This window comes from Ictidomys tridecemlineatus, chromosome 11 (assembly GCF_052094955.1).
Source record: "Ictidomys tridecemlineatus isolate mIctTri1 chromosome 11, mIctTri1.hap1, whole genome shotgun sequence".
Lineage (NCBI taxonomy): Eukaryota > Metazoa > Chordata > Mammalia > Rodentia > Sciuridae > Ictidomys > Ictidomys tridecemlineatus.
In genome coordinates, this window is record NC_135487.1 from 30,686,616 (window position 1) to 30,706,011 (window position 19,396).

Sequence of the window (19,396 nt, forward strand, 5' to 3'; positions counted from 1 at the left end):
CCCCAGCACCTCAAAAAGGAAAACATATTTATATAGGATAGACTAGTGCATTGAAATTGTAGGAACGATTTAAAAGTATTGCTTCATTGAAGAATAAATGTGAGAATTTAGAACAATTCAACCATGATACAAATTAACATTTATAGAACATTTTCTGTGAATGAAGTGCCCATGTATGTCAAGGCTTCATTGTCCCTATTTTTCAAATGAGGAAACTGAGGCTAAGAAAAATAAAGTAACTAACTCAGTGTCCCTTTGGTAGTCAATAGCAGAACAGACTGGTAAAGCATACCATCCCTTATTTCCCAAGTTGCAGAGTGAAGATTTTTTTGTCAGTCTTGTGCTGCTTCCTAACTGGCCAAGCCAAATATGCAGTTAGTTCACTTGATAGATGATAGATGTGCTCTTGCTGTGGAAAGTATGGTCATCAAGAGAATTTGTTTGATTCTCACTGTGTGTTCACTAAGGTGCATTTCGATTGGATTTCCTAATAGGGTTTTATACACAAAAGAAATGTCTTCAGCAAGACTGAATAGAATAGATACTTTTATCCTAATTAGAATAAGTCATACTCCCTGTGTGTATAATATGTCAAAATATACTCTACTGTCATGTATATCTAAAGAGAACAAATAAAAAAGTGGGGGAAAAAGGGTAAGGGCTTTTAAGTTAAACTTGAGTTTGAATCCCAGTGCTGGCTGTGAGACATTGGGCAAATTACCTAATATATCTGAGCCTCACCAGTCTCCTCTGAAAAAGAATATATATTTGTTCCAATTTCACAGACATTCTGGGAAAACAATGAGATGGAGCATGTAAGGTACTTAACCCAGTGTCTGACATTTGATAAACCCTCAATAAATAAATAGTTGCTCCTACCATTATTATTCCAATTATCATCAGTTAATTTAGAAAGATTTCTTCAACACCTTATATTTGGTAAGTTTTAAAAATTTATAAAATACTTTCAAAATCACATTTTATTCCTACTGTGATGGCTATAATATAGGTAAGACAAGTTTTACTACCTTTAACAGTTGTATAAACAGGCTTGAAGAGACAATCGTATCTTATGAACTCTAGTACCATGAATTAGTTTTCCTAGTTTCACATGTTCCCTGCATGACTTTATAATTGAGTTATGCAGAAAACTTGTTTGTGTCAGAACTTATAGGAAACACTGTTATTGTATACAAATTGAATTATGTAAAATGCTTTTTATAGATACCGAAAATGAGCCAAGAAAAAACTGAAATGTTTGAAGGTGATTTTTCAGAAGAAAGAGAGAAGAAAAAGCAGTTGGCATCTGGTTTTATTACTATACAGAAGGCCTTGAAAGTTGATAGTGAGGTATTGCCACTCAAGATGTTTTTCTCATTTAGGGATTTTGTAGTATTATTTATTTTTATTTTAAAAAAAATCACAACTACGTATCTTAACTTGGACATACAAATGCCATAAACACATCCCATAACCAAATGCCACAGACTAGGTGGCTGAAAGAAGAAAAAAAATATTTTCTCACAGTTCTGGAGACTGGAAAGTTCCAAATCAAAGTGCTGACCCAATTCACTTCTTAGCAAGAACATCTTCCTGGCTTGCAGACAGACCCCTCCTGCTATGTTGTGTCCTCACATGATGGAAAGAGAGCTGTCTCTTCTCTTCTTTCAAGGGCTCCAGGCCTATCAGATTAGGATTCCACCCTTCATCCTCATTGACCTTTAGCACCTCCTTCTCATCCCCATCTCCAAATACAGCCATATTGGAAATTAGGACTTCAACATATAAATTTTGAGGGTGACACAGTTTGGTCCACAGCACTGTAGAATATGTGATTCTAGTAGTAAGGGCCTAGTGCTCTTGTTTACCCAAGTTGAGACCCAGCACTAGCCTTGGAGTCCTTTAAGTCACAGGTGTTCAATTATGATGTTCATAATTGTTCTGCCATCTTGGAAAGATCTATCAGTAGACAAAATTGGCCTCTATTTTGAAGAGAGACCTGGAAGTGAATTATGGAAGTCTAGATCCTCAATTTAGAGGATGTGATACTTATTAATTACTTGGCAGGGTGGGTGACAGCAGGGCAATGCCCCAAGCCCCAACCTCTAATAATCTACAGGAATTTTTAGTGAAATTGAATAGGGAATTGACACCCCTTGCTACCTTCCTGTGGTTTGGGGAAGCTAACCCTTACCTTCTTGCCTTTTTGCCCAATGTCATCAGCATTCCTACTCCTTCTGATCTCAAGGCTTTGGGAAAATACCAAACAGCTCTTCTCCTAAAACAAATTATACATCACCAGTTGGTTATCGGGCACACAGACTCTTAGCCCCTTGTCATCTACCAATCAAACACTACATAGTTCATGTAAACAATATAAAAATTATAAAAAATCTATAAATAAAGTATTTTCTTTCATGGGTATGAAATGAAAACCATAGGGTTAGAGGAAATCCTGGTTGATTAAGTCACAGAACATGTATTGTTAAGTAAAGCAGCATGCTTGGTAGTTGAGAACACAAGAGTCTGAAGTAAGACATGAGTTTGCAATCTCAGCTTTTCAACTTCCTGGTTATGTGAACGCTGAGCTTAGTTTCAACAAACATCTTCTAGGAGTGCTGCAAAGTTAAAGGTAAACCACACAGCAGCACCTTGTTCTATGAAAGGCAACATAGATGCATCCTTAAAACAAGATAATACAACTATTTAATATAGGAGTTACTAAAGATTTTATCTCTATACAAGCCTTGCTTAATGTAGGAATGACTCTAGGAATCCAATCTTACAACCAGTGAATGACAGAAATTAATAACACTCCGTTTAATGACTATTTAAAAAAAATTGTCAGGATCATTTCAAAATTTATTCTTGGAAATATTCTACCTTTTATGGGGAAATAGTCTGGATGTATTCTATAAAAATATCTTTATTTCTTAATAGGAATTGCAAAAGTCAAAGTCGGAACTTGCATGCCTTTATAGTGAAATTCAGAGCCTTCCAGGGGCACCAGAAGACAGAGACCATTTTTTAATAGCATATGACCTCCTCCAAAGAGAGAATGCTGAGTTAGAAACAAAGGTGAGGCTAAATTATTACCTTGCATGTGGGGAGGATAAAAGAAAATTAATTTTCAGTAAGAGATAACTTGGAAATGAGAGTTTCTTAAAATAAAGAAGTGAAAGTTTCTTTCATTATTATACAGTAGATTACCATGTACTGTAGATTACAAGTTAAGCTATATTTCAGGGAAAATATTTAGACTTCAACCAGAACTTGCCATTTAGGGTTAGTTTGTGCATTTTTTTGTTTTACATAGACCTTCCACCAACTTAATTTTTGGAGTGTGTATTATAGTATGCAACATAGGCAGAAAACATCCAGAACACAGGATATTCTACCTGGATATTACCCTTAGACATGTATAGCACAATCTACTACTATGCTTTGCTTGTGTACCTTTGTAGAGTTAAAGGAGCATGCTTTCAAAATATCATCAGAAAAGTCAACACAAAAATGAGGTGAGAAGAATATAATATAAAACACAGAAATATAGATCAGTGTCCTGGCAATCTCTCTCTTGTTTTTTTAAACTTTTTGTGATGAAATAATTTTAGACTTATAGAAAAGTTATAAAAACAAAACAAAAAAATTCCCCTATGCTTTCATTCTTCCATGGTACCATATTTTCCTCATTATTGTCTCTCACTTGACATCTTCATATGTAGAAAAACATATGTGTACACATTCTTACAGGTACTTTTTTGGTGAAGCCTGTGAGAGTAAGCTGGAAACCTAATCTACTTTACCTGCAAATATTTTTCATGTGTGTTTGCTAAAAATAATAATAAGTCTTATTACCTCAGTGTAAGTCTCAAAATGAGGAAATTAACATTGACACTACTATTAGTTAATCTACAGTTTATATTCAGATATTTCTAATTATTCTACTGTATAGAAAAAAACAATATTTTTTTTCTAGTCTGAGATCCAATTAAAATTAAAGGACAGGAAAATTAAATGCAATGTAAGATCTAATTCAGGATTATGTGCTTTAACCTGAAATGGTTCCTCAGTCTATCTTTGTCTTTCATGACCTTGATATTTTTGAAGAGGACTGAGTTTGGGTTGTTATAACAGAATACCATGGATTTCCAGTTTAAACAACAAACACTTATTTCTTACTGCTTTGGAGTTTGGGAAGTCTGAGATAAAGACACCAGGCAGAGCTGGTGAGGGCCACATTCTAGTTTGCAAACTGCTGTCTTCTCAGGGCAGAGAAGAGAGAGAAGATTTAGCTTGGAAGCTTATTTACAGGAAAATTCCCATTTCCCACTGCAACTCACTGATTCTGAATCTCAGGGTCAGGGCTGCAGCACAAGATAGCATTTTTATTGATACCCTAGGGTTCCAGAACCACTACAACAATCTGGGAGCCTCTACAAGTTCAAGTGTTTTCTAATAGATAGGGTCAGACTGGAAGAAATTTCTTCTCCATAATGTATATCTGACATTCTAATGTTTTCTTGCAGCAATATATTAGTGCCTTTATGAATCAATGAAGTACACATTTAAGTGGCAATCGGAGGTACCAACCCCAGAGATCAAAAATACCTTCTCTTGGGCTGAGGCTGTACCTCAGTATGTAGAGCACTTGCCTAGCATGTGTGAGGCACTGGGTTCGATTCTCAGCACCACATATAGATAAATAAAATAATGGCCCATCAACATTAAAAAATGTTTTAAAAATACCATCTCTTTGTATACATTTAAGTCACCGATTTATAGGCCCTTATGCATATGGTAAAAATTGATTAAGTTATGTAACAAATAAAAGTATTAAATTAAGTTGGAATGAGGCTTCAACTTTATTATTTAAGCCAATAATTAAGCATTTAATGGAATAGTGTACTTTTTTACAACTGTACATAAGAGTATACAAAACAGAATGTTTGCCTTTTAACTTTACAGATCTTGAAGTTTTCACAAGAATTGGAACAATTAAATCACTTTACTTTAGGGGGAAAAACTGCAACTGCTAATTTAATTACAAGTGAAAGTGCTTATAAAGATCTGTTGTTGAAAGTACCAATTTTGGAAGTAGAGATACAAAGCCCAAAGGAAGAGAGAAAAGAACTCTGGTAAATTGAGAAAATCCCATATCACATTAATTATTTGTAGAAAGGTATGTTTTATTTGGCTTGATCATTATAAGAATTTGACATTCATTTTCAAGTGATCTGATAGGAAAAATTGATTTTAATCATTCTCCAGAAAGTTTGTCTTTGATATATTTTTTACATTTTAAAGTTTTTCCTCTTGCTTTTAAAACTAAGTATATGGTTTTTAGTGAAAATTTAGAAAATATGGAGAAGTATAAAGATATTTAAAAAACCCATAATTCTCACCATTGATGAATCCTCATTTTTCTTTCTTTTTTCTCATGTACATATTCATTTTTTTATGTATAACTAAGACTATATTCTGCTGGGTACAGTGGCACATTCCTGTAATCCCAGTGACTCAGGAGACTGAGACAGGAAGATTACAAATTCAAGGTCAGTCACAGCAACAGATCAAGGCTCTGTCTCAAAATAAAAAAAATGAAAGGGCTGGGGATGTGGCTCAGTGGTGAAGCACTCCTATATTCAGTCCCTGGTACAAAAAAAAAAAAGCATTTACTCTCCATAGGTGTTTTTTTTTTCTTTTTTGCTATTCTTATATCTGATAATTAAATTTTAAGAAACTTTCTCTTTTATTTGTTTGTTTAATCTTTCCCCCTAACTCTTGTATTTCTATTTTTCTACCAAAATTATCTTTTACAGAAACCTTTGTGGCTTTGGGCAAATGAACTAGTCTGCTTTAGCACAAAAACAAATAGATAAAAATCAAATTATTTTATCTGACCAAAAGCCTAGAACTAAATAATTATAATAGATATTAATTTTTACTTAGATACTACATTAAAGGCTGCACTTATCCCTGAATTGGAGAAATATACTCCCAGCTGTAGCCAAATTTATTTCTTCATAAGTGTTCCAAGATAGAAAGAGATTGTTTTGACAATTTCGGGCCCTTGAATTTTATGCTCTCTTAAAAGTTGCTTTTAACTTTCAAAATCAGGAAAATTATTTGCCAAGTGGAAGAATGTATTGGAGAGTTGGTGGAGAGGAAAGAGGATAGTGTTAACAAAAGCAAAGAATCAAGAAGGTGACCACAGCATTTAGGTTTGCTGGAGGGAGCGAGAAGGTCTAGTTTGTGAGCACTAGACAGTATATTACAGGGATTTTGAGGGAGATTATCCCAGTGTTTCTATATTAGATGAAGTAGAGATGGAAGACAGGCAATATATAAGCCACATATGAAGGGATAGTGGCCTTGGTTGAGCAAGCAGCAATGGAGATGAAAACATCAATATGAAACTTTTCACAGAAGAGTTGACGTTAATGGTCAAAGTTGACAAAAATTTTCCCAGCTGATTTGGAGGTCATTAGCAGGGATACCCACCACACTAGGCAAGACTGGGGCCTTAATTTGTCTGTGAATAGGGAAGCCTTTCAGGAAAAAGGTGCTGGGCTTCTCTCTAAAGAGCTTCTTGCTGCCAACCTCCATGACTTTTGGTCCAAATCCTTTCCAAATGCCAAGCCTACCAGCAATCTGTGTATCAGACATAGGCTTCCCTCTCCCCTCTTCCTGCTTACTTCTTGCAGCCTCACCCCCCTAATTAACATCCACTTATGTCAGGTCCATAACACAATCACATTGAACAATAAATTGTGCTAGCTATCATGTTCCAGGTACTTTGAAGATACAAAACCAAAATATAATTCCTATCCTTATGGTGCACATAGTCTGATGAGGAAGATAGTTACACAAAGCGGTATTGAATGTTTGGGGCATAAAGCAGGGGTCCTGGCTCAGGCTAAAGAATCAGAAAATATTCTTAAAGGAAGTGAAACTTAATGTGGGTGCCAAAGTACAACTAATCAAAGGCCAAGTCCCCCCCAAAAGGAGTTGACAAAATAGAACAAATGACATACAGGAAAGAAAGTATGATTGTTTGTGCTTCTAAAAATGACTCATGAATTAGAGTATGAAAAGAGGAGGTGGAGAAAGGTGATGAGAGTGGAGAGGCAGGCAGAGGCCTGCCTGATCATGTAGGGACAGGAATGCCTATCCTAGGGAGGTGGGTTCATGTTGTTGTTTGCTTGTGGTGCTGGGCACTGAACCCAGGGCCTCACACATGCTAGGCAAGTGTTCTACCACTGAGTTACACCCACAGCCCTGTGGGTAGTTTAGACAATAGGAAACTGGCACGAGGAAGACAAAGACGTTTTGTGCTTCAGGAAAAAAAAAATCACTCTGCCTGCTGTGTGTAAAAGAAATTTATTAGTATAAAAATTAAGGTGGCAAGACAAGTTAAGAGGCTGTTATGAGCATCCAGGCGAGCCATGTTGATGCTTGTGAGTAGAAGCAGATGGCATCCAGAGAAGGTAAACTCAACAGGATTCAGGGATTCATGGTGAGGAAAAGGGTGTAGTAAACTGTGATTTGGGAATTGAGAGGAGGTTAGCAAAGGCCGAATGTTTTCTCTGATAAATGGATGCTGATCCATAGTGGAGGTGGGAATAGGGAAGAATGAACTTTGCATTATGCAAAGGGGAGTTCGAGGAGGAGTGGGACTGTGGGGATGGGAAGGATGGTAGAATGACACAGACATTATTTCCCTATGAACATGTGTGATTTTACTACTGGTGACTCTGCACCATGTCCAGCCAGGAATGAGAAGTCGTGCTCCATTTGTGTACAATGTGTCAAAATGCATTCTCCTGTCATAGATAACTAATTAGAGCAAATTTAAAAGTTAAAAAAAAACACAGAAGAGGTTTAAAATTAGTTAAATTTCTGGTCTGATTATGCCATTCATTGACTTAGGGAACAATTTTGCAGGAAGAGGGAAAGAAGTTATTTTTGATACATGAATTTTGAAGTATCTTTGGGATAGCTGATTGGAGATAGTCAATACACAGTTAGATTTATAGATTTGTAGAACTCAGGAGAAAAGCCTAGGGTGGAGATAAATTGGGGAATCACCAACAAATTGATAGTAGCAAAAGTCATATGAGTGCCTGAAATGACCCCAGAGGTTGCCTGACAACCTAAGGAAAACCTCTATTGGAGACAAAATGAGTACCCTGCAAAGGTGACTGAGACAATGAAAATAAGCAGCCAGAGAAGTAAAAGAAAAGTCAAGACAGTGTGTTTTGCAGAGTCTAGATTAAAGAGTGTTTCAAAAAGACAATAGTTTCAAAAAGACATAGTGTCATGTACTGCCAAAATGTCAAGTAAAATGAGGAACAGACGTTGACAACTGAATTCACCAATAAGAAAGTGGCTGAAGACATAAGAGTAGTCCCAGTGAGGGGTAGAAAACAGATTGCTTTCTAGATTCCATCCTGTGGGGTGATGAATGGAGTGAACAAGGAATGAGCAGGAAATGAAGAAGTGGGAACAGTGTGTGTAGACAATACTGCCCTCAAAAGTTTAGTTCTGAAAGGGAGAAGAAAATATGAGGTTGACATAAGGGGTAATTTATGTATGTTCAAATCCTGATGGAAAAGAGTCCTTAACATGACAGGCTAAGAATTGAGAGTATCAGCAAAGGGACTGGCCTTAGCCGGGAAAGAGGTGGGCCACCTCATCCATTTCCACAGGAGCAAGAAAGAGAATGGATAGAGATGCAGATGAATTTTTTTACTCGAAAGAAAGTCAAAAGACTTGTTCTGTAGTTTCTGTGTCCTCTGTGAAGTAGTGAGCAAAGCCATCTGCTGAGAATGAGAGAGGAATAGAAATACCAGGATTTTTAAGAGAGTAGGGAAAGTTTGAAGTAATCATTGGAGAGAACACGAGAGAAAGCCAACTGGCTACCACAGGTGGTGTTAACGGCTAAGTTGAGACTAGGGAACCTAAATTTAGCATCTATCTTTGAGTGTATATAATGTTTTTTCAGTAACCTCCAGTGGTTTAGGATAGACCAGAAAGGAGCTGGGTCTGCTTGGGGCTCAGGCTTTGCCCCCTGAGTGCTGTGGAAGGACAGTGGGATAAGAAAGCTGACCATGTTATTTAGACAGTGGTGTAAACAGTGAACTCCAGACTCTGTATTGAAGCAGGAAACAAGTAAAGAGAACTGATAGAAAGAGAAACACAGAGTTGACAGCACTTATGATTGAACTGAAAGCAAGTCCCAGGAAAAGAAAAAAGTTGGAGGTCAGATATGGAGTTTTGGTGTTTTGGCAGTGAAGTGGCTGCTTCCTGGCTACACACCATGTTGTGGTCACACAGGTAGGTAGGTGGGGCTCAGGAGGTGTTGCCAAGGTATTGGTGGCTGATCTATAGGATCTTCCAGGACAGCAGCAGGAAGAGGGTGGAGAAAGTGACAGAAAGCCATGAGCCAAAGTCTTCAACTGAAACAGTGTAGAAGGTGGTACTCCCACATGGTCACACAGAGGCTGCCCAGTATGCCTGATCGTCTGACTTTCCTAGTGCGTCTCTTTTGCTAGATTCTAAGCTCCTTTAAGGTAAAGGACTGCATCTTGGCTTTCTGTTGTTTATAGTGCTGTTATAGAGTAATGGAATCTTACAGTAGAAGAGACCTGTAGATTGCCTCACCTAATAGTTTTAAACCTACTTTCCAAAATTTCAAGAGTACCAAAGAAGGGCCTCAGAAATTACCTTGTAAGAAGATGCGCAAGACGGATAAATGGGATTGTGACCTTCTGTTTCCATGTCAGCCAGAGAAGCTCTACTTTGGTCTGTTTCCTGGGTGGGATTCTGCTTAAGATTTTACTGAAAGAATCCACAGCTAAAATAAGTTTGAGTTAGGTGTGGAGGCATATGCCAGTAATCCCAGCTACTTGGAAGACTGAGGCAGGAGGACCTCAAGTTTGAGGCCAGCCTGAGCACCTTAGCAAGACCCCATCTCAAAAAAAAAAAAAATGGCTAGGGGTGTAGCTCAGAGGTAAAATGTACCTTGTTTCAATCCCCAGTGGTGGAAGACAGAAAGGGAGAGAAAGTTTGAAAACCAGTGATATTTGGCTAAATTTTGTTTTTTCACAGATGATGTCTTTGAGACCAAGAGAATTAAAATGACTATTTCTGTCACAGTCACATATATAGCAACTTATCAGCAGGACTTGGATGAGGTCCCAAGTCTCCTAACTCTAAGTCAGGAGAAATCACTTTGTTTTTCCATGTTCTCAACTATACCAACACCCTCTCCCCAATATCTGTACGCACAAGTGAATATTTCTACATTGTCTGGCTTATGCCTAGTCATTCACCAGGCCCCAGAGTGCTTATTACTCATTTAATCACTCATTTACTTATCTTTGCCACAACTAATAGCTCATTAGGTCAGAGACTGTGTCTTATAGTAGTACTAGTATCTGCCCCAAGTGCCTAAGGTTTCTGGAGCATTTTTTAAAAGTATTTTAAAATGCTTATTTTTAAAAAAATTATTATAAATTATGTCTGACCAATGCAATACTAAAAGTTGAAAAAGTATAAAACTCATTCACATTAGTTGTTTGGCTGTAAAATCTATGATGATGCCAGGTGTGGTGGCATGCATGTAATCCCATGGTTTAGGAGGCTGAGGCAGGAGGATCGTGAGTTCAAAGCCAGCCTCAACAAAAGTGAGGTGCTAAGCAACTCGGTGAGACCCTGTCTCAAAATAAAATACAAAATGGGGCTCGGGATGTGGCTCAGTGGGCAAGTGCCCCTGAGTTCAATCCCCAGTGCCCAAAATATATATATATACATATATACACACACTTATGATGGGTCAACTCCCTGATTGTGAGTGAAAAAAAAATGCAACTCTTTTGTTTTTGAAGTTTGTAAGAATAACATTGCTACTCTTCTATAGAGTTCAGCTTAAAAATCTTGCTTGCAGTACTTTCTTGACTTTTAGACTTTTTTCCTCCCCTTTTCTGCTACATTGATAAGCATTTTGATAGTTTTTATTGTTATATTTGCACCAAGTCCCGAATTAGGAGAAAGTAAGCTGAAGGAAATTCCAGAGGAGTCAGTAAAGGAGGGCACTTTTCCAAAAGAGGGGCAGAAGGAGGAGGACTCTCAACAGAATCAAGATACGAAAGATGAAGAAGAGCAGTTGGCCATGAAGCCTAAGGAAGTGGTCAGGCTTGGAGAAGAGGCAAGCCATGTGAATGAGAGCCTCCTTCAGTGTCAGAACTCTGGGGATAGTTCAGATGACAGTAGCATCCAGGTAGGTACTATAAACACATGTCCTCATGGCTTCACTTCCTCTGACTAGCATCATTTTTAACATCATCATTAATGTGCATTTGTTAAGCAATATTTTAACCTCATCCTCAATCCCATCAGTGGATCCACTTCATCATTAAAGGGCTCTTAAGCTCCATCTAGGCTCACAGGAAAAACAATGTGACCAGTTGTTCACCCCTGGACAGGTGGGATACAGGATGGCAGGATATGTGCCACTTTTCCTATTCCTGATATGTAGCTTATTGTGCAAAGTACTTAATTTTAGTGGCAAAAGGCCTCACACAGAATTATTTTAAGTGTGGCCTTTTCTGTTCACTGTAGCTCTACCTACAGGAGAAATAAAAGGAGTGACTACTAGCCATACTTCAGTTTTCACAGGTCACTTCTGTGCAAGTTAAGATTGCCCTGTATACACCTTTCCAGAAATTATTTCAAGATCCACAGAGGAAAGCCTTTGTGCCCATAAGTACACCTTCAAAGGCTGATAATATATATGAAATATATAAATGAAAAATGATTCGAGTATACACTTTAAAAAAGAAAGTCAAGCCCGGTGTAGTGGTGCATGCCTGTAATCCTAGCAATTTGAGAGCCTGAGGCAGGAGAATTGGCAATTTAAATAGACCCTTGACTTGAAATAAAAAATAAAAAGGGCTAGGGATGTGTGGGGATTTAGCTCAGTGGTAAAGCATCCCAGGTTCAATCCTCAGTACCAAAAAATTTAAAAATAAACATACCTGGAAGAAAGTAAAAACAAATATATTGAAAAGAGATTTGGATCCAGAGTCTGAAAACTAGGCATGTCACAGAAACACAGACTGTATATCTGAAAGGAGATTCCAATCCATATTTGAAAGGAAATGGAGTCATTGGATTTATGACTCATTTATTTATTTATCTATGATGTATCAGGTCATGACAAAGAGGAGTATGACATGAAGTGTTCAAGTATTTTATATCTCCCAGAAAGTCCTTTATAGAATACGGGGCCACTGTCGAGGCTTAAGCAGAGGCTGAACTGTACTCACAAAGATTATAAAATCTTTCCTTAGGAATTTGAAAGATCAGTGTGCCTTTAGAGTATGAAAAGTGATGCCTGGTTAATTTATTAATTTTCTCTAATTTACCCTTTCCCATTATTTGAAACTTCTACTTCTCAACACCACTGAGGAGGTGAAAAATTATGAAATGTATTCAAGTCCTTTGGAAACTTGGGAGAATAGTTACTCTGTAGAAGGGCAAATCATGTATACAACATAGCCTTTAGGGTTTTGCTGAATTCTCTCAGAGTCCGGTCATTTTTTTCCTATAATATTGACCATTAATTATTCAAGAAAGTTGAAATTGTTGTTACTCATTTATTCAACCAATATTATCTATGATGTATCAGGTCATGTGCTAAGGTACATACAACAATAATAACAATAGATGTTTTGAACTCAACATTTCCCAAAGCAACTGCTGTACACATTATTTCATTTACTTCTTTAAGCAGACAAGGGAGAAAACACATTCTGGACAGATTTTATTCTTGCCATTTCTATACAGTGATAATTTTGGATCCTTATGTACATAGAGTTATTTGACCAACTGACACTTAGAAATTATTATTCTCTGTGGAGTGGGGGGTTGGTCTTCACCCCTTTGTCAGATTATAATATCTAGTACCTTGCTGTGTCTTCTAAATCCTCATAACCTACACGTTTAAGCAAAATGGGCTGAGCCAGATATCAAACTTAAGAATATTCACGACAAGTAAACACAGAAAAAGAGCCATGGGAGTCTCTTCCATGACCGAGTATTTGCATTGTATTGTTTATAAGTATTTTGTGATGTCATTTGTGGCTGTTGATGGTCTTTGGGGGCTTCATTTCTGCTGTTCAACTCCACTGCAGGTGGGGTCACCACGTAACCAAATTCTAGGTATTGCTTTCCCAATATTCTTGAGACAAGTTGGAAGCAGAATTTATTACCTTAATTGTACAGGCTTAAAATCTAGCTTAACCTTTTCCCTAACACTTTGAATATTTACTATGCTCTAGGCACTATGCCCTGTGTAAATTAAGCAATATAATGGGACCAGAATATTATTGCTGAAACCACATAAATAAGAAAACTGAGGCTTTAGAGAGTGCAAATAATGTGCCTATTAGGGAGGCTGGGGAACCCAGGTCTGCCTTCTCCAGAGCTTGATTTTTTTAACTGCTACATCATTTGCTTCCACCTGCAGAAAAGTCCAAAGTGCACAGTTCAAACTTATTTCCCACAAAAGGCTAGCCAGCTGACTCCTGATTATCTTGGTGAATCATAATATTTTAGCTTACCTAGGACACAGATCCATGTCTGAAGGATGGACTCAAATTAAACTTTCAAGGATACTGTATCTAATCAGGATACCAATTATTTTTCCATAATTGATTTAAAATATGTCTAGATGAATAGTGTATTTTCTTCCTGTAGAGAACTAAGAAAGATAGTTTAGAATCTGAGTGATCTTGATGAGCAGGAAGTCAGAATCACTGGACTTAGTGAGATGGTTGGTGTTTGTAACCAGAGTGTGATGGTCCACCCATCCACATCAACCGGGTGAGAATATCTAAAGTCAGCAATAGGAATGACCTGGCCCTTGGGACCAGTATTAGAACTTGGTTGTATTTCATTTTATTAAAATAATATTTTGAAATCTAAAAAACCTATACAATTAAGATAATTATGGGCTGGGGTTGTGGCTCAGTGGTACAGCACTTGCCTAGCATGTGTGAGACACTGGGTTTGATTCTCAGAACTGCCTATAAAATAAAATAAATAAAGGTCCATCAACAACTAAAAAAAATTTAAGATATTTAATGCTAGTTTCAACTTGATTTAATTCTTTTTTTTTTTTTTTTTGGTATCCAGGATTGAACCAAGGGGCATCCAATGACTGAGCCATATCCCCAGCCCACTTTTTATTTTTTATTTTGAGACAGGTTCTTGCTAAGTTACTCAGGCCCTCACTAAATTGCTGAAGCTGGCTTTGAACTCATGTTCCACCTGCCTCGGCTTCCCAAGCCACTGGGATTACAGGCAAGTGCCACCATGCCCAGCTCATTCTTAAGAAATGTATAGTTCTGAGACTCTAGAGAAGGTAATTGGCTTATTAACTCCATTAATTGACCCAAGAAAAGACCCATTTGTACTCTTGCATGGTTCCTGGTAGCCTGGACGAGTTTATCTGCCTCTGCAATAACTTTCTACCAGTGAAGTGATTTACACTATGGGAAAAAATAGAGGCTCTTTACATTGGCTGCTTGACTGGCTGACTGGTAGCTGCTTCAAAGACTGACTTTCTTCAAAAATCCTTTTCATTTAGGCTGGGCACAGTGGTGCATGCCTGTAATCCCAGCTGCTCAGGAGGGTCACATGTTCAAAGCCAGCCTCCATATAAAGCAAGGTGCTAACCAACTCAGTGAGTCCCAATTTCTTAATAAAATACAAAATAGAGCTGGAGATGTGGCTCAGCGGTTGAGTGCCCCTGAGTTCAATCCCCAGTACCCACCCACCCCGCAAAAAGACACCATTTTCATTTATACTCGGGTACAGAGTGACTAGACTGGGAAATGTATACATTAAGAACTATTCTCGCTTTCCAGTCTTGAAAACAGGTTAAAACTTGGAGGCCCTTGTCTCGTTGGTGCCAATGGATGCTTCTCTTGTGTGTCTGTTTTGGGATGTTAAGTGGTTCTGTAGGTGCTGATTACAAATTGACTTTTAAAACCTGCTATGTGATGGTTAAACAAGAAGCTAAGTGGTGATCAAGGCACTCCAGGCTGTTTGCAGATGGAAGATGAGGGCACCCACAGCTGTGGTGATGCTATGAGTGCTCATTCAATGTCAGGCACCCTGCGAAGGGCGGACATGCGCAATCTTACCATCACTTCATCCAGCCTTTATCTTTATTATCCTTATTTTAAGAGGAGAAAACGGAAATGTAGGAAGACTAAGTGTCCTTTCCAGGGTCATTTAATTAATAAGTGGTCAATTCAGGATTGACACCCAGTTGTATCTAATTCTAAGACTAGGGCTTTCAATAATTACATTATAATCTATTAAAGAATTTCCTCTAGATTTCTTGAGACTTGCAGCTCTCAGACAATTAAACTGATTAAGATTATCTATTATATATATATATTTAATCGTAGGTGGACACAATAACTTTATTTTATTTTTAGGTGGTGCTGAGGATCGAACCAGTGCCTCACAAGTGCTAGGCGAGCGCTCTAACACTGAGCCACAACCCCAGGCTCTAGATTGTCTTTTTCACTATACCAAAATAGGAACTGAAAGGCTATCAGGACTTGGGGAGGTGTTTGTTGCTTCTGGGACACAAACAAGATAAAACTGAAATGATAACAGTCTTCTCACAAAGTCACAGATAGGAAATATACTGGATCAGGACAAGGGTAACTCTCTATTAAATTGTTTTAGACTGAATTCTTTAATCTACTTAGCACATCTGTGTGTGCCTACATTTTGTAGAAAATTCACATGATTAGTCCTTTGATTCAGGTAGTTTTATTGCACTGGAGAGACCTCATGGGATAATGTGTTGTTGTTTTATACATGTGTATTTTTTTAGCTTTATTAAGATTTAATTGACAAAGTTGTAAATATTTATGGTGTACACGTGATATTCATGTGTGTATATGTAAATATATGCATGTGAATTGAAATGATTGATCAAATCCATTAATCCATCTATCACCTCATCCACATATTTTTGTGTGTGTGTGTTAAGAACATTTAAGAGGGACTAGGGTTGTGGCTGGTGGTAGAGCACTTGCCTCACACGTGTGAGGTCCTGGGTTTGATCCTCAGCACCACATATCAATAAACAAATGAAATAAAGGTGTTGTGTCCATCTATGACCTAAAACAAATATAAAAAAAGAACATTTAAGATCTAATCTTTGTGGGTTTTCAAGTGTAAAATACATCATTGTTAATGATAGTCACTATGCTATAAATAGATCTCCAGAACTTTTTCATCTTATCTGACCAAAACTTTGCATCCTTTGACCATTATCTTTGCATTCCCAACCACCGCTCCCAGCCTCTATCAAGCACTGTTCTCTCTGCTTCTGTGGGTTCAACTTTTTTTTTTTAGATTCCACATATAAGTGAGATCATGCAATATTTCTCTTTTTGTGCCAGCTCCCTTTATTTAGCATAATGTCCTCCAAGTTCATCCTTGTTGTGGCAAGTGTAAGGATTTCCTTCTGTTTTAAAGGTAAATAGCTCTCCATGTCATGTGTTTATATACACCACATTTGTCAACTGATGGGGAAAAGTTTGACACGGAGGTCTTGGCAAAGATTTTCTGGTTATCACCCCAAAAGCACAGGCAAGAAAAGCAAAACTTGACAAATAAGATTACATCAGACTAAAAATTCTATATAGCAATGGAAACAATCAACACAGTGTAGATATAATCTAGGGATTGAAAGAAAATATTTTCAAGCCACACAGCTAATAAAGGGTTAATATCCAAAATAAAGAACTCAACTCAATAGCAAGAAAACAAATAATCCAATTTTAAAATGGACAAAGGATCTAAATAGACAATTTGTCAAAAGGAAAGCATTAAAAAGGCCAACAAGTAGCTGGGCGCTGGACACATGCTTATAATCCCAGCGGCTTGGGAGGCTGAGACAGGAGGATCGTAAGTTCAAAGCCAGCCTCAGAGCATTCCAGGGAGCATATGGTGGAGCAAAGCTGCTCAGCTCACGGTGACCAGAGAAAGCGAGAGAGGGGGAAGGGTCAGGGTCCCAAGATGCTCTTCTGCAGCAGCAAGCCCACAATGACTTCCTCCAACTAGCTCCCACCCCATAAAGGTTTCCCATTTCCCAATAGTGCCACAGGCTGGTGACCAAGCAGATGGCCTTTGGAAGACATTTCAGATATAAATCAAAACATATGCCAATCATCAAGCCACTTCTGTATGTCTCAAATATAACAAAACTCCCACTAGTATACTTTAGTCTTTCGTTTAACAAATTCATAGCCAGCATTTGTTTTAAACTTTTGAATGGTTAAAATAAGGAAATAAATTCATTCAGAAACCCAAACTTGCCATGAAAGTTTATTTAGTTTGAAATTATATTAAAACAAACCTAATTTAAAAAAAAAAAAAAGCCAGCCTCAACAACTTAGCAAGGTCTTAAACAACTTAAGTGAGACCCTGTCTCAAAATAAAACACAAAAGGACTGGGGATGTGGCTCACTGATAAAGCACCACTGGGTTAAATCTCCAGTACCCACCCCCACACACAAAAAAGAAACTATTATTAAAAAAAAAAAAAAACAGAATATTTGTTGGCAAAGGTATGGAGAAGGGGGAACTATAAATGTTCCTCAAAAAATTAAAAGTTTATCATATGATCCAACAGTTCCATTTCTGAGCATATTATCCAAGGGACTTGAAATTAGTATGTTAAGGAGACATCTGCACTCCCATTTTATTGAATGTAGCGTCATTCATGATAGCCATGTTATAGAATCAACTAAGTGTCCATCAACAGGTGAAAGGACGAAGGTAATGAGATATAAGTGCTATATACTGTAGATACTCCTCAACTTCCAAAGAGTGCCTTGCTGTTGAGTGGAATCTGGAGAAGAATCATCAGGTAGCAAAAATGAAGAGATGAAGAAAGGTAGAAGCGGAAGGCCTTTGGCTAAATTTTCTTTCTTCTTGCCAGACCCATGTGCACTCACTCCCACACACATACATGCTCACACTCTACTTCACATATTAACTCAGATGTGGTGGTGCATGCCTATAATTCCAGCAGCTCAGGAGGCTGTGGCAGGAGGATCACAAGTTCAAAACCAGCCTCAGCAACTTAGGAAGGCCCTGAGCTACTTAGCAAGACCCTGTCTCAAAATAAAAAATAAAAAGGCTAGGGATGTGACTTAGTGACTAACCACCCCTGGGTTCAAACCTCATCCCCGCCCCCCACCAACTTAATTCTGAGCTCTTCATTTTAAGGGGGGTTTTGCTCCAAAATCACCCATGCTTCTCTTTTCCCTTCACTGACACGAAAAATGAGGTTAATTGTCTATGCCTGACAATTTTTATTCCCATAATTCGTCTGATATTTTCTCTCTACTGAACAGTTACGAAATCACATAAACACTACCAAGTAGCCATAACTGTAAAAGAGTAATTTGTTGTAGGTAAACTGACTCCAAAACCATTTACATATTAATGACATTCTAACAGTTTCGATCTAAAAGCTTGAATTGGTGTTTTATCAACATTCTTTCAAACCTGACTCTCTTTCTAAATGTTTACTTTAGTATCTGTCATCTGGAGAAAAAATAAAATGCAAGCCGCTAGAGGAAGTGCAACAACTTCGCAAGAATTTGCATCGCCTCCAAATTCTTTTCAACTCTGCTGAAAAAGAGCTTCGATATGAGCGAGAAAAGAACTTGGACTTAAAGCAGCATAATAGCTTGCTTCAGGAAGAAATCATCAAGGTAACTCTAGCAGGAATGTCCTTTATTGAAGGGTCTCAGCTGACCCTGGGAACATAGGAATGAAAATCCCTCAACATTATAATACATGATAGGGTCCACCATGACGATGGATGGACAATGTAAACTATCTAGTAACTTCCTCCTTTAACTGTTACCTACTAAATAAGACAGAGCGCAGTCATTTCTCTGCTGCTGAAAAGGGTATATATGCTGGCAATCTGCAAATTGTTTTTTTTTCTTTATTTTTTTATTCTGATTTGTTAAATATGACAATGGAATGTATTACAATTCGTAGTACATATATAAAGCACAATTTTTCATCTCTGGTTGTATGCTCAGTATATTCACACCATTCATGTCTTCATACACGTACTTTGGATAATGATGACCATCACATTCCACCATCATTTCTACCCCTGCCCCCTCCCCTCTCCTCCCACCCCTTTGCCCTATCTAGAGTTCATCTATTCCTCCCATGCTCCCCCTCCCTACCTCACTATGAAACAGCTTGATGCTGGTTGTTTTAATGAATCATAATAATAACCATTATTTATCAAGTGGTTAGTATGTGCTCA

General features: G+C 37.7%; 1 protein-coding gene across 5 annotated transcripts in view; it reads left to right on the plus strand.

The window, feature by feature from the left end:
• Positions 1-19,396, plus strand: part of Ccdc30 (coiled-coil domain containing 30) — a 136,117-nt gene that overhangs the window by 50,709 nt on the left and 66,012 nt on the right. For 3 of the 5 annotated variants that reach the window (XM_078026060.1, XM_078026062.1, XM_078026061.1), the window contains one exon: positions 18,642-18,821. In XM_078026060.1, coding sequence (XP_077882186.1) covers positions 18,642-18,821 — 180 coding nt within the window. Of the gene's footprint in view, positions 1-1,224; positions 1,351-2,940; positions 3,079-4,968; positions 5,139-11,040; positions 11,285-18,641; positions 18,822-19,396 lie in introns of all 5 variants that reach the window. The other 2 variants (XM_078026063.1, XM_021719576.3) reach the window with 1 other exon arrangement.